Source organism: Erythrolamprus reginae, chromosome 1, assembly GCF_031021105.1.
Source record: "Erythrolamprus reginae isolate rEryReg1 chromosome 1, rEryReg1.hap1, whole genome shotgun sequence".
Classification (NCBI taxonomy): Eukaryota; Metazoa; Chordata; class Lepidosauria; order Squamata; family Dipsadidae; genus Erythrolamprus; species Erythrolamprus reginae.
Window position 1 is genome coordinate 141,750,583 of NC_091950.1, and position 15,552 is coordinate 141,766,134.

Here is a 15,552-nt window from a genome sequence, read left to right on the forward strand (position 1 = left end):
AAGGATATATGTGATGAAATGTGGGGAAGAAATTTCATAAGGGAACTTTGTCACTCCTTCTACCAGCAGAAAAAACTATCCGAAAAAGGAACAGAACAAAACCAAGTTTGGTGGGGCTGAGTGAAGTCAGCAAAAAAGAGAAGGAAAGGGGGGAAAGTGTATGTGTGGAGGGGACTGAATGCAAATCTTGATTTACCTGCAGGGAAAAACAATCCTGAAACCATTATCCACAGCATCCCAATGGAAGAACAGGACAGCAGATGAGAATGTCGCTGATTTCTCCATTCTAGCCCTCTTGTTTATCAGACCCAAAGTGAAGGATATGCACCCCAGTATAGATGTATACACATCCAGACATAGAAGAAAAAGGGAGTAGAAGCACAGAGAAATAACATATATGCAACCATGGTTTTTTTATTTCATACAGAAATGCAAATATACTCAGAGGCAACATGTATGCACCACGATTGGCTATTGAGAGAAAGTTTGTGTGTGTGTTGCACACACGCATATGCACGTTATAACCATACATTCCATATAGCATAAGCATCTTCTGTGTCTACTGCCAATAAATAAAGGAGTTGGAAAGAAATACAAATATTGGGCTCTGCAGAGATTATGATTGACCCACAAAAATTTTAAGCATGCTGATAGTCTACCCATCCATCAGTTTCTTGTCTTCTTGAGCCTACCATATTGTTATTATAGTTGGCATGTCTTTTCTCCCTTATTGATAAGATTGTCTGATTTCTTCTGAGACAGCATGATTCTTCTCAAGGACCTGCTCATTGCCTCTTTTAACTCTTTGTTCCTCAGGCTGTAAATCAGGGGGTTTAATACGGGTGTGAAGAAAGTGAAAAAGACAGACACCACTCTGACTTGCGTGGCTGTCAAGCAGGAAACAGGACACAGGTATATTAAACTGGTACAGCTAAACTGAATAAGGACCACCATTATATGGGAGGAACAAGTAGAGAATGCTCGTTGACGCCCCAAGGCAGAAGGGATGCGTATGATGGCCACCGCGATGAAAACATAGGATATGCAGATTAGTATGAAGGGGACAGTCAAGTAAATAATACTTAAAATATAAAGGGCACATTCCTGGAAATCAGTGTTTCCACATGCCACTTTCACCAGAGCAGGAAGATCACAGAAAAAGTTACTGATTTCCATACGATTGCCACAGAAAGTCAAAGTCAGTATAAAGGGACACAACTGGACACTAAGGAACCCACTCATGGCCCATGTCCCAATTACAAGACTCACACACATTCTCCAGGTCATAATGAGAGGGTAGTTTAGTGGGCGGCATATTGCCACACATCGATCATAAGCCATGATTGCCAGCAGGATGCAATCTGCACCCCCTAGGAAAGTAAAAATAACCAGCTGGGTGCCACACCCACCCAAAGAAACGTAGATCTTTCTCACTGAAGCAAGGGTAGCCAAAGCAAAGGGGGCAATAATAGAAGAGTGGGCAATTTCAAGAAATGCCAAGTTAGCCAAGAAAAAATACATTGGGTTATGGAGAGAGCTTACAGTGTAAATGATGAAAACAATGGGCCCATTCCCAAGTAAGCAGAGGACGTAGAGAATCAGAAATGTCCAGAAGATCAGCCATTTCATCTCTGGGATGGTTGTGAATGGTTGGAAATTAAATTCTGGATTCAGAGTTTGATTTTCACTCTTCATTTAAGTCCTGTGATCTCTTAAAAGGAGAAAGAACCAAAATGTATGAAAATGACAACTTTGGAAATTAAAGTTGAACTTAAGAAATTCATCAAGAGAGAATTAAAACCCCAACATCTGCACATTAGATTGTGCTGTATTTTATGTTGGCTGAGAGGTGGTCATTCAATATTAACCACTTCACCAATTACTCTTTCTGGGTCAAGATAACAAGGCAAACATTTTTAAAGGTAAATTCAGTCTCACAGGTATGTACCGTATTTTTGGAGTATAAGATGAACCTTTTTCCTCCCTAACAGAGGTTGATAATTTGGGTACATCTTATATTCTGAATGTAGCTTTTTTTCAGCCCTAACTAGCTGCTAACAATCTTCCCAGCTCTTACCTTGCTCTTTCATTGTTTCTCTCTGCCAAGAATGTTTTCCAAGCCCTAAGTCTTTGCAGAGTTTTTTCATTGCTCTGAATAAGTTTCTTTCCAGCCTTAACTAGGTTTTAACAATGTTCCCAACCTTTACCCCCTTGAAAGCTCTTTTATTGTTACTCTCTGCTAAGAATGTTTTCCAAACTCAGTCTTTGTAGGGTTTTTTTAAAAATTCTCTACTTGCTTTGAATGTTTCTTTCCAGCCCCAACCAAGTGCTAACAATGTTCCCAGCTCCTACCAACTTGCAAGCTCTTTCACTGGTACTCACTGCAAAGGATATTTTCCAAGCCCTAAACTTTTGCAAGGTTTTTTTTTATTGGTCTACCTTGCTCCAAATGTTTCTTTCCAGCCCTAACCAGGTGCTAACGATGTTCCCAGCTCTTACCAGCTTGCAAGCTCTTCATTGTTACTCTCTGCAAAGAATGCCCTAACCAGGGGATAAAATGATGTGCTGAAGCTGGCTTTTCCCTATTTTCCTCCTGAAAAAGTAAAAGTATACCCTGAAAAATACGATACATATTTCTTTTTTTATTAGGTAAGTAGAACATTTTGGTCAGGTATTAAGAGGCCAAGAATATTTTTTTTAAATTGCTAAATTAGTACCATTAGACTGGCTGCCTGGTTGGCTGTCTTATTCCATTTATAAAACATTTCCTTTAGAGACAACCAAAGCACATACAATTACTTTATTATATTGCATTGGCATCCTTCAGTCTCGAAAGACCATGGTATCATACTCTGGATTCCCCTTAGCATGAAGCCTGGGTCTATCCTCCATACTAACCTACCCAGGCTTTATTATATATACTTTTGGATAATGAAGTATGGGTTACTGAATAGGAAATGTTTTCATGTCTTACCTCTGTTTTTAGATAACATCAGCTTCTGCTTTCTTTTCTTGGCAGATTCTGGTTCTGAAGTCTTCTTAAATAGTCCCTGGGGTGGGCTTTACTATTGAGGGATTTTCCACTTAAAGCTATCATTAGCAACTTGGCATATTATTATCTGATTATTGCTGATCATAGAATGAAAATGGTTTTGTTTTTACACACAAAATTCTTATCACACTTTATGTGAAAAATTTTCAATGCCATACATTATAGATTGGCTGTGTTTGATTAAATATAATGTATCTCTAATATGAGAGTGCTTTTTGTATAATATGTTGCCTATTAAAGAACTTCCAGTATAATAAGTTGCCTATTAAAGAACTTCATCACAATCATTTGCAACAATGCAGCATGAGTTTATTGATTTTCCAAAATGTTTTCGTGAGCTGTAATTGCAAATATTCAAAGCACTAATCTGCCTTTACAGTACTAATTTTTTGGATGGGCAACCCCAGAATAAAAATTTTGTAACAAGATACAACATATAAAAGTATGACAATGCAAATAGATTGGATTTCATTTATAAATAACAGGGGAGTATTCAAGATATCATAGATATCAATTACTTCTATATAGTTTCTCAGCAAGGAAACTGACAGCTCATTTTTAGTCCTTTTCACAACCAAGTTATAAACCATGTGTGCATAACTTATTAAATACAATTTCTGGTCAGCTAGAGCTATACTGGTTTAGACACAAAATACTGTATGGAGAATCTTATTATTTGGTAAGTTTTCAGTGAAAATATTTCAAATGGATTACCTTACGGCTTTTTGTTCTAACTACAAAGCAATAGGTTCTTGCAGATTTGAATTCCAATTGGAATTAATGTAATGAATATTGTTTTACCTAATGTTGCATTTAAAGATTAAATATAGCTTTGAAATTAGTTCCAAATCTGGCAATACGTATGTTTAAGTCCAAGCTTTCCAAATAATATCTCTGATGATGATTTGAACAATCTTTTATATAATTTGCAGAAGTAGTTAATTAAGAATCTCTTGGGTTCGAAGGATGACACAATTAGGTACGTTTTTAAGTAGGTTATACTCCTCCCCCACTTTGTAGACAGTTACTTTAATCATAACATGCCTCAGAGACTTATTAAACAGACTCTTATGTAAAGTTTCTTCCATTCAAGACAATAAGGCCACCTGTTGTGCCTCATGGGCAGGAGTAAAAGGCACATGAAGTTTGTTGTTTGTAGTTTGCTTCAGTACAAGGTGGGCAGTTATATACAGTAGGCAAAAAAAGTATTTAGTCAGAGATCCATTGTGCAAGTTCTCCCACTTAAAAAGATGAGAGAGGCCTGTAATTTACATCATAGGTAGACCTCAACTATGAGAAACAATATGAGAAAACACATCCAGAAAATCACATTGTCTGATTTGTAACGAATTTATTTGCACATTATGGTAGAAAATAAATATTTGGTCAATAACAAAAGTTTGTCTCAATACTTTGTTACATATCCTTTGTTGGCAATGAAAGAGGTCAAACGCTTTCTGTAAGTTCTCACAAGGTTGGCACACACTGTTGCTGGTATGTTGGCCCATTCCTCCATGCAGATCTCCTCTAGAGCAGCGGTGTTTTGGGGCTGTCGCTGGGCAATACGGATTTTCAACTCCCTCCAAAGGTTTTCTATAGGGTTGAGATCTGGAGACTGGCTAGGCCACTCCAGGACCTTGAAATGCTTCCTATGAAGCCACTGCGTCATTGCCCTAGCAGTGTGCTTGGGATCATTGTCATGCTGAAAGACCCAGCCACATTTCATCTACAATGCCCTTGGCATCCTTCAAATCTCATAATACATGGCCCCTGCACTTCAAATCTCATAATACATGGCCCCATTCATTCTTTCATGTACATTAATCAGTCGTCCTGGTCCCTTTGCAGAGAAACATCCCCAAAGCATGATGTTGCCATCCCCATGCTTCACAGTGTTCTTTGGATGCAAGTCAGTATTCTTTCTCCTCCAAATACGACGAGTTGTGCTTCTATCAAACAGTTCTACTTTGGTTTCATATGACCATATGACATTCTCCCAATACTCTTCTGGATCATCCAAATGCTCTCTAGCAAACTTCAGATGGGCACAGACATGTATTGGCTTAAGCAGGGGGACACGTCTAGCACTGCAGGATCTGAGTCCCTGGTGCTGTAGTGTGTTACTGATGGTAACCTTTGTTATGTTGGTCCTAGCTCTCTGCAGGTCATTCACTAGGTCCCCCCATGTGGTTCTGGGATTTTTGCTCACTGTTCTTGTGATCATTTTGACCCTGTGGGGTGAGATAAGGCGTGGAGCCCCAGATTGAGGGAGATTATCAGTGGTCTTGTATGTCTTCCACTTTCTAATTATTGCTCCCACAGTTTATTTCTTCACACCAAACTGCTTGCCTATAGCAGCTTCAGTCTTCCCAGCCTGGTGCAGGGCTACAATTTTGTTTCTGGTGTCCGACAGCTCTTTGGTCTTCACCATAGTGGAGTTTGGAGTGTGACGGTTTGATGTTGTGGACAGGTATCTTTTATACTGATAACAAGTTGAAACAAGTGCCATTACTACAGGTAATGAGTGGAGGACAGAGGAGCCTCTTAAAGAAGAAGTTACAGGTATGTGAGACCCAGAAATCTTGCTTGTTTGTAGCTGACCAAATACACTAGTGCTGATAGTGTGTGTGCGTATGCTCAAACTGCCTTTGGTCTGTATGCTGTATAAAATCTATATAAGCTTCCGGGTTTTGCCCTTGAACCATTTCCTGGTTCAAGAAAGACAAGGAGTTTTAAATAGTTTTCGTTTTTATTAACTGAATACCAAACATAAGGGGTGGGTGGGAAATACCCAGTGAGAGCTGTGAAGCAAAAAGGCAAAACAAAATGACTGTAACGCCCGCAAAAAATACCATAAATATGAATTCAGACATAAACTTCCTACATAGGCATTTCAATAAAAGGTAGCCATATTTCTTTGTAGGAAACACAGAAATAAAAATGGAGACAATGAGGAATTATAGGGTGGTGGTGAATAAATGTGGATGGACTACAATAGTGACTGACCTATACAAAAGAAGAGGTATGTTGAGGAAGTTAAAAACAACTGTGAAATCTGAGTGTGAAGCTGAGGGAAGTTACCCTCTGTAGAGAAGAGGTGGATCTAAGAGATAAGAGATCCAGGAGAAAGAAAATCCGGCCAACAAGGAAGCATTAGCTGCTCCCAAGATTCCCAGAGCGCCAGATTTGGAATGAAATTCCAGGTGCAAATGTTGAAAAACTGAAGGGACGGTGATGGAATCACATGAGCAGGGGGCTCATTTGGGAGCTGCACAAACTCTATGCATGGAGGTGGTTTCCAAGAAGGGTTTTCACACCTGCCAGAGTAATGTTTACTTGTCCCACAGACAGGAATATCCATGTTTTAGCTCTAGGGAAGTGGCAGGTAACATAATTAAACAACATACACAATAGACAAAATACATTTTATTTGTGACAAAATATGGGAAAGAAATTACAGAAGAGAACTTTATCTCTCCTTTCATCAGCAGAAAAAACTCTCCGAAAAAGGAACAGAACAAAACAAAAAAGTTTGGTGGGCTGAGTGAAGCCAGCAAAAAGAAAAGGAAAGGAATTGAATGCAAATTTTGATTTACCTGGAGAGAAAAACAATTCTGAAACCATTATCCACAGCATCCCAATGGAAGAACAGGACAGCAAATCAGAATGTTGCTGATTTCTCCATTCTAGCCCCCCACCCTCGATTATAAGACACAAAGTGAAGGATATGCACCCCAGTATAGATGTATACACATCCAAGTACTCAGACATACAAGATAAAGAAAGTAGAAGCACAGAGAAGTAACATACAGTATATGCATATCTTTCATATATGCACATATATACAGAGGCAACATGTATGCACCCCGATTGGCTATTGAGAGAAAGTTTGTTTTGCGTGTTGCACACACACATATGCACATTATTACTGTACATTCCATAGAGAAAGGGCATCTTCTGTGTCTACTGCCAATAAATAAAGGAGTTGGAAAGAATTACAAATATTGGGCTCTGCAAAGATTATGACATACAATATTTAAGCATGCTGATAGTCTACCCATCAGTTTCTTGTCTTCTTGAGCCCATCGTATTGTTCTTATAGTTGGCGTGTCTTTTGTCCCTTATTGACAAAATTGTCTGATTTCTTCTGAGACAGCATTATTCTACTCAAGGACCTGCTCATTGCCTCTTTTAACTCTTTATTTCTCAGACTGTAAATCAGGGGGTTTAATACAGGAGTGACAAAAGTGAAAAAGACAGACACCACCCTGACTTGTGTGGGTGTCAAGCAGGAAACAGGACACAGGTACATTAAGTTGGTACAACTAAATTGCATAAGGACCACCATTAAATGGGAGGAACAAGTAGAGAAAGCTCGTTGACGCCCCAAGGCAGAAGGGATGCGTATGATGGCCACCGCGATGAAAACATAGGATATGCAGATTAGTATGAAGGGGATAGTCAAGAGAATAGCACTTGCAATAAAAAGACCATGTTCCTGGGCTTGGGTGTTTCCACATGCCACTTTCATTAGAGCAGGAAGATCACAGAAAAAATTTTTGATTGCCATATCATTGCCACAGAAAGTCAAAGTCAGTATATGGAGACACAGCTGGAAACTAAGGAACCCACTCATAGCCCATGTGCCAACTACAAGACTCACACACATTCTCCAGGTCATAATGAGAGGGTAGTTTAGTGGGCGGCATATTGCCACACATCGATCATAAGCCATGATTGCCAGCAGGACACAATCTGAACCTCCCAGGAAGGTTAAGAAAAACAGCTGGGTGCCACATCCAGCCAAAGAAATGTAGATCTTTCTCGCTGAACCAAGAGTAGCCAAAGTTAAGGGGTCAATGGCACAAGAGTAGGCAATCTCCAGAAATGCCAGGTTAGCCAAGAAAAAATACATTGGGGTATGGAGAGAGTTTACAGTGTAAATAGTGAAAGCAACAGACACATTCCCAAGTAGGCTGAGCAAGTAGAGAATCAGAAAAGTCCCAAAAATCAGCCATTTCATCTCTGGGATGGTTGTGAATGGTTGGAAATGAAATTCTGGATTCAGAGTTTGATTTTCACTCTTCATTTAAGTCCTGTAATCTCTTAAAAGGAGAAAGAACAAAAATGTATGAAAATGACAACTTTTGAAATTAAAGTTGAAGTTCTCTTATCATGAGAGAATTAAAACCCCATTAGACTATTGTGCTGTACTTTATTTTGGCTGAGAGGTAGTCATTCTTTATTAACTATTTTACCCACTACTCTGTGTCAACATAATGTGGCAAACATTTTTAAAGGTAAATTTGGTCTCACAGGTATGTACATATTCCTTCTTTTATTAGGTAAGCAGAATGTTTTGATCAGGCATTAAGAGGCTAAGAATACATACTTTTATTGCTAAATTTGTACCATTAGCCCGGCTGTCTGGTTGGCTAACTTATTCCATTTATAAAGCATTTGCTTTAGAGACAACCAAAGCACATACAATTACTTTATCATGCAGTATATACCTTGCAGAGTTTTTTCATTGCTCTGAATAAGTTTCTTTCCAGCCTTAACCAGGTTTTAACAATGTTCCCAGCTTTTACCTGCTTCCAAGCTCTTTTATTGTTACTCTCTGCTAAGAATGTTTTCCAAGCCCTGTCTTTGTAGGGGGTTTTAAAAAATTGTCTACTTGCTCTGAATGTTTCTTTCCAGCCCTAACCAGGTGCTAATGATGTTCCCCGCTCCTACCAACTTGTAAGCTCTTTCACTGGTACTTTCTGCAAAGTATGTTTTCCAAGCCCTAAGTCTTGGCAGGGTTTTTTTATTGGTCTAACTTGCTCCAAATATTTCTTTCCAGTCCTAACCAGGTGCTAACGATGTTCCCAGCTCTTACCAGCTTGCAAGCTCTTTCATTGTTACTCTCTGCAAAGAATGCCCTAACCAGGGGATAAAATAATGTGTTGAAGCTGACTAGACTAAGGACACTAGCCAGATGAGTATCTGATAAGCAGATTTTTTTTCCCTATTTTCCTCCCAAAAAAGTAAAAGTATACCCTGAAAAATACGATACATATTTCTTTTTTTATTAGGTAAGAAGAACTCTTTGGTCAGGCATTAAGAGACCCAGAATATTTTTTTTAAAAATGGCTAAATTAGTACCATTAGACTGGCTATCTGGTTGGCTGTCTTATTCCATTTATAAAACATTTCCTTCAGAGACAACCAAAGCACATACGATTATTTTATTATATTGCATTGGCATCCTTCAGTCTCGAACGACCATGGTATCATACTCTGGATTCCCCATAGCATGAAGCCTGGGTCTATCCTCCATACTAACCTACCCAGGCCTAATCATATATACTCTTGGATAATGAAGTGTGGGTTACTGAATAGGAGATGTTTTCATGTCTTACCTCTGTTTTTAGATATCATCAGCTTCTGTTTTCTTTTCTTGGCAGATTCTGGTTCTGAAGTCTTCTTAAACAGTCCCTGGGGTGAGCTTTACTATTGAGGGATTTTCTCCTTAAAGCTATCAGCAGCGGCTTGGCATATTATTATCTGATTATTGCTGATCATAGAATGAAAATGGTTTTGTTTTTCCACAGAAAATTCCTGTTACACATTATGTGAAAAAATTTCAATGTCATACATTAGATTGGTCATGTTTGATTAAATATAATGTATCTCTCGTGTGAGAGTGTTCTTTGTATAATAAGTTGCCTATTAAAGTGCTTCCAAGATGGATCTTTATTCCATTTCTTCATCCATAACAATCGTTTGCAACAATGCAGCATGAGTTTATTGATTTCCCAAAATGTTTGCATGAGCTGTAACTTCAAATACTCAAAGCACTAATCAAAAGAACAAGTTGCCACCTGCCTTTAGTAAATTTTGTGGACAGAACACATAAAAGTTGACAATGCAAATAGGTTGGATTTCATTTCGGAAAACAGAGTATACAAGATATCATAGATATCAATTACTTCTATATAGTTTCTCAGCAAGGAAACTGACAGCTCATTTTTAGTCCTTTTCACAACCAAGTTATAATCCATGTGTGCATTACTTATTAAATTCAATTTCTGGTTAGCTAGAGCGATACTGGTTTAGACATTGACACAAAGTAGGGTGTGGGGAATCTTATTATGTGGAAAGTTCTCGGTGAAAACATTTCAAATGGATTACCTTACTCCTCTTTGTTCTAAAAAACATCAAAGCAAGAAGTTCTTGCCAATTCTAATTGTAATGAATGTAATGAATATTGTTTTACCCAATGTTGCATTTAAAGATTAAATATAACCTTGAAATTAGTTCCAAAACTGGCAATACATATCTTTAAGTCCAAGCTTTCCAAATAATATGTCTGATTTGAACAATCTTTTATATAATTTGCAGACGTAGTTAATTAAGAATCTCTTGGGTTTGAAGGATGACACAATTAGGAAAGTTTTAAGGTAGGCTATATTCCTCCCCCACTTGGTAGACAGTTACTTTCATTATAACATGCCTCAGAGACTTATTAAAACAGGTAAGTCTCTTATGTAAGGGTTCTTCCATTCAAGACAATAAGGCCACCTGTTGTGCCTCATGGGCAGGAGTAAAAGACACATGAAGTTTGCTGATTGCAGTTTGCTTCAGTACAAGATGGGCACTTATATAAATGTTACACATAAGTAAAGTTACCCTACTATTATAACTGTGCCTTGTATATTACATGATCCTGGCTGGATATCTTTTTAGTGGCCTTCTTAGTACTTTCAATAAACCTTGTTTCATTAGGTAAATGGATGAGGCAGAAATCAGGCTCAGTGAACAACAGTTCTTTATTCAGACTTCATGCGCACCTGCACGCCCACAGCAATCGAGGAATAGCTTGTGCACATGCGAAGAACCAAAATCCAAGATGGCGGCACTCACAGACTGGAACTGATAGAACCAGGCTGTGACGTCAACAACAGTTTATTTATTTATTTATTTATTTTTTATTGGATTTGTATGCACTTCTCTCTGTAGACTCGGGGTGGCTAACAACAATAATGAAACAACATGTAACAAATCAAATATTTAAAATAATTTTAAAAACCCTTATTTAAAAAACCACAAACATACACACAAATATACCATGCATAAATTGTATAGACCTAGGGGGAAGGGAATATCTCCGTTCCCCCATGTCTGACGACAGAGGTGGGATTTAAGGAGCTTACGTTAGGCGAGGAGGGTGGGGGACAATCCTGATCTCTGGGGGGAGCTGGTTCCAGAGGGTCAGGGCCGCCACAGAGAAGGCTCTTCCCCTGGGCTCCACCAAATGACATTGTTTAGTCGACGGGACCCAGAGAAGGCCAACTCTGTGGAACCAAACTGGTCGCTGGGATTCGTGCGGCAGAAGGCAGTCCCAGAGACATTCTGGTCCGATGCCATGAAGGGCTTTATAGGTCATAACCAACACTTTGAATTGTGACCGGAAACTGATCGGCAACCAATGCAGACTGCGGAGCGTTGGTGAGTCATGGGCATATTTAGGGAAGCCCATGACTGCTCTCGCAGCTGCATTCTGCACTGAAAAGTCTGAGGCAATCGGTTCCAAAGAAACTCTTTATTAGGTTCAGCTCTTTTGGAAAGTGACTTCAGCAGGGAACACGACTGGCTTTAACAAAGAGCCAGACGCTCCTTATATACTTTTCAACTTCCCGCCGAAACCCAACTGTCAATGTCTCGACCAATCAAAACGTTCAAAATACATTTAACTTATTTACATTGCTTCAATGCATATTTAACACCCCTCCCTCCTTAGTTCAACAAAAGGTTACACAGAAAGCCAGGTGACAAAATCATTCAATCGGCTTGGTCTGCGTGCAGTCCTTTCTGACCTGCGCAGATCATTTGAGTCTTGGCAATCAGCCGAAGAGGAGGTCGGCTCGTTAGCGTCTCCACTAGAAGTCCAGGGCCTCGGTTGCGGAATGGCCCCCAGTGTTGAGTCTGCGGACACAGCGGCGACCTGCAGGGATGCCGGCTCCGCATCACTGGAAGAAGATCGTGGAATTGGTGAGTAGATTTGGATATCCATTTGGTTTTGTTGCAAAGTCCGTCTGTTGGAATCTTCTGTAGGAAGCAAGGGTGAACAATCCAAGTTAGTATCCCAAACAGTTTGAATGTTTGGTACAGTTGTTGACTCTTGGCGCCTTCATAGATGGTCGATGTGCCTTTTCCACACTCGACCATCGTCCAAACATACATAATAAGTCTTTGGCGTGGTTTGCTGCATTATAGTCCCTTTTATCCAATTAAGTCCACCATCAAAGTTTTTAGCAAATACAGTTTGACCCAAATACAAAGTTCTTTCAGGATTTACAAGGTTATTTTTATTTTCACAATACAAGGGATGAAGCCTATCTATTGGGGACCTTAGTTTTCTCCCCATCAAGAGTTCAGCAGGACTTTTTTGAGTTTTAGCATTTGGGGTGATGTGCTGGGTTAATAAAAATTGGTCAAGGTGTTCTTGCACTTCCCCTGGTCCTGACCTGCACAGGGCTTCTTTGGCCACGCGCACGTATCTCTCAGCCAATCCGTTAGCCCAAGGGGAATAAGGTGAGATGAGCGCATGCCTAATGCCTAATTGGTCTAAAAACAACTCCATTTGCCTGGCAGTTAATTGGGGACCATTATCTGACACTAATATATCAGAGCAGCCATGTGTGGCAAAAAGACGGTACAGGGCCTTAATGGTGGCGCTAGTGATGATGCTGCTCATGGCAATGATTTCTACCCATTTAGAATAAGCATCCACAATTACTAGAAAGGATTGTGACCCAATTGGGCCTGCAAAATCTATATGAATCCTTGACCATGGTCCCTTTGGTTGTTCCCATTCCATTGGGGCAGTTTTGGGAGGGTTTGGCCTAGATTCTTGGCAGGGATCACAAGTGGCTACCCATTTCTCAATTTCTGAATCAAGCCCTGGCCACCATAAATGTCCTCTGGCCAAACTCTTCATTCGCACAATACCTGGGTGTCCCCTATGCAATAATTCCAAAACCTTGTTTCTTAATTTGGATGGAATAATGACCCTGTCTCCCCACAAGAGACACCCTTTAAGATAAGACAATTCTTGCTGTTTGTTTTTGAAATCTTTCAAGCAATCATCATGGCTCTCGTTAGGCCATCCTCTTAATACATAGTTGACTACTTTTTGCAATACAGGATCTTGTCTTGTGTGTTCAGCTATTTCTTTAACAGTAGTAATTGGGTTACCCTCTAATTCTAAGACTAAGACATCTGCAGCTGAGGCTGGGTCTTCTACTGCTAAGGTCATGGGGCATCTACTTAGACCATCTGCGTGATTAATTTCTTTCCCTCCCTTATGTTTGAGTTCATAGTTATAAGCTGCTAAGAATATAGTCCACCTAATTAGACAGGGTGACATAAATGGAGGTGTAGGTTTATTTTCTGCTAAGAGTCCCAATAAGGGTTTATGATCTGTTACTAGTTCAAATTTGCGCCCAAAAATATAACTGTGGAATTTCTTAACCCTGGCTACTAGGGCTAAGGCCTCTTTATCTAATTGGCTATAATTTCGTTCTGTGCTAGAGAGCGTCCTTGAAAAATAAGCTATCAGAGCTTCTGTGCCATTTGGCAATACATGTGCCAAAACAGCTCCCACCCCATATGGCAAAGCATCGCATGTTAATCTCACCGGTAGCAAGGTGCTATATTGGACCACTACGCTGTTTGATGATAAAAGGTTCTTTATTTTGGTAAATGCTTCGTGTTCTGTTTCCCCCCCAGGTCCAAGATGTTCCCTTCTGTAGTAATTTGTGGAGAGGCTCAGCTGCTGTAGCTTTCTGTTTTACAAAAACAGAATAGAAATTAAGAAGACCCAGAAATGCTTGTAATTCAGTTTTGTTCTGGGGCTCTGGAGCTTCTCTTATCGCCCTTATGTTATCTGGGGTTGGGTGAATGCCTTCTCCATCAATTCAGTACCCTAGAAATTCCACACTGTGGGTACCCCACACACATTTATCTGCTCTAATTCTAAGGCCCTTTTGCTGCAATGTTTTTAGAACTTCCCTTATTCTATGGTTTAGTTGAAGTTGATTTTCTCCTGATATTAATATATCGTCAAAATAGGGTATGGCCTCTTTTATTCCACATAGTAGCCTTTCCATTAAGCTTTGGAAGATTCCAGGGGCTACGCTCACCCCAAACTGCAATCTTGTGCATTTAAATGCACCCCTGTGTGTTACTATGGTTTGCGCGAGGGCAGTTGGCTCATCTACAGGCAATTGCTGGTATGCCTGGGCTAAATCAATTTTTGCAAATATCTTCCCTTCCCCCAAGGAATGGAGCAATTGCTGGACAACAGGAATTGGGTAAGAGTGGTGTTGCAGGGCCTTATTAAGAGTTGACTTATAGTCAGCGCAAACCCTCAATGAACCATCAGGTTTTAACGGGGTAACTATGGGGGTTTCCCAAGGGGCATGGTCAACAGGGACCAGGATGCCCTGTGCTATTAGTTTGTCCAGTTGCTGGTCTAGTTTGGGAAGTAGAGGCAGGGGGACTCTACGTGGTTTAAACCTCACAGGGGGAACTTTAGGGTCACCGTTCCCCGAAAGCTGCATGCGTGTGTGCGCGCGCACCCCAAAATACCCCCACGCGCACCCTTTTTCACGGCCGCATGGAGGGGAGGCACCGGCAGCAGAAGGGAAGGGAGCCACGGCCGCCCCTGCCTCCCCATGGTGCCTCCGGCTCTCTCGACCTTTCGGCACTGCCCCCCGCCCGCCCCCTCTGCTCCTCCGCCGCCTCTTGCCTTTCGGCGCGGCTCCTCCCACACCCGGAATGCACGCCCTGCCCGCCTCACCTTTACCGAGAGCACTTTCGTCCCGGGCTCTCAGCAAGGGGGTTGCAGGAGAGGCGGGGCAGGAGTTCTCTCAGCGGAGGCCGGCAAAGGTGATATTCAACATCGGGGGCACGCGGGCGGTTGCGTGCACACCCTATCCCCCTGCTAGCCCATTCAGAATATTCAAAATAAGAAAAGCCTTCGCCGGCGAAGGCTTTTCTTATTTTGAATATTCCGAGCAGGCTAGCAGGGGGATAGGGAGCGCGCGCAACCGCCCGCGCGCCCCCGACATTGAATATCACCTTCGCCAGCCTCCGCTGAGAAAATGGAGAGAGAACGAGAGTGAGTGAGAGCAACAGACATCAAGATAGAGAGAAAGTGAGAAAGAGAGAGAGAAAAAAAGGGGGGAGAAAGAGATAGCAAGAGAGAGAAAGAGAGAGAAAGAGTGAGAGAGAGAGAAAGAAAACAAGAGAGAGAAAGAAAACGAGAGAGAAAGTGATAAAAAGAGAGAGAAAGAGGGGGAGAGAAAGAGAGAGAGAGAAAGCAAGAGAGAGATGAGAGAGGAAGGAAGAGAGTGAGAGAGAGGAAGAAAGCAAGAGATAGAGAATAGTGGAAGGGAGAGATAGAGAGAAATGATAGAAAAAAGGGGAGAAAAGAGAAATGAGAAAATGAT

At 40.8% G+C, this 15,552-nt stretch overlaps 2 protein-coding genes across 2 annotated transcripts; both read right to left on the bottom strand.

Moving 5' to 3' along the window:
- Nucleotides 1-702: 702 nt before the first annotated feature.
- On the bottom strand, nucleotides 703-1,695 carry LOC139164216 (olfactory receptor 10V1-like). Its single transcript, XM_070746110.1, has one exon. The coding sequence runs from the start codon at nucleotides 1,693-1,695 to the stop codon at nucleotides 703-705; it is 993 nt and encodes a 330-aa protein (XP_070602211.1).
- Nucleotides 1,696-7,148: 5,453 nt separating this feature from the next.
- On the bottom strand, nucleotides 7,149-8,141 carry LOC139164334 (olfactory receptor 10V1-like). Its single transcript, XM_070746371.1, has one exon. It carries the CDS (start codon nucleotides 8,139-8,141, stop codon nucleotides 7,149-7,151), a length of 993 nt encoding a protein of 330 aa, XP_070602472.1.
- Between the last annotated feature and the right edge of the window lie 7,411 nt (nucleotides 8,142-15,552).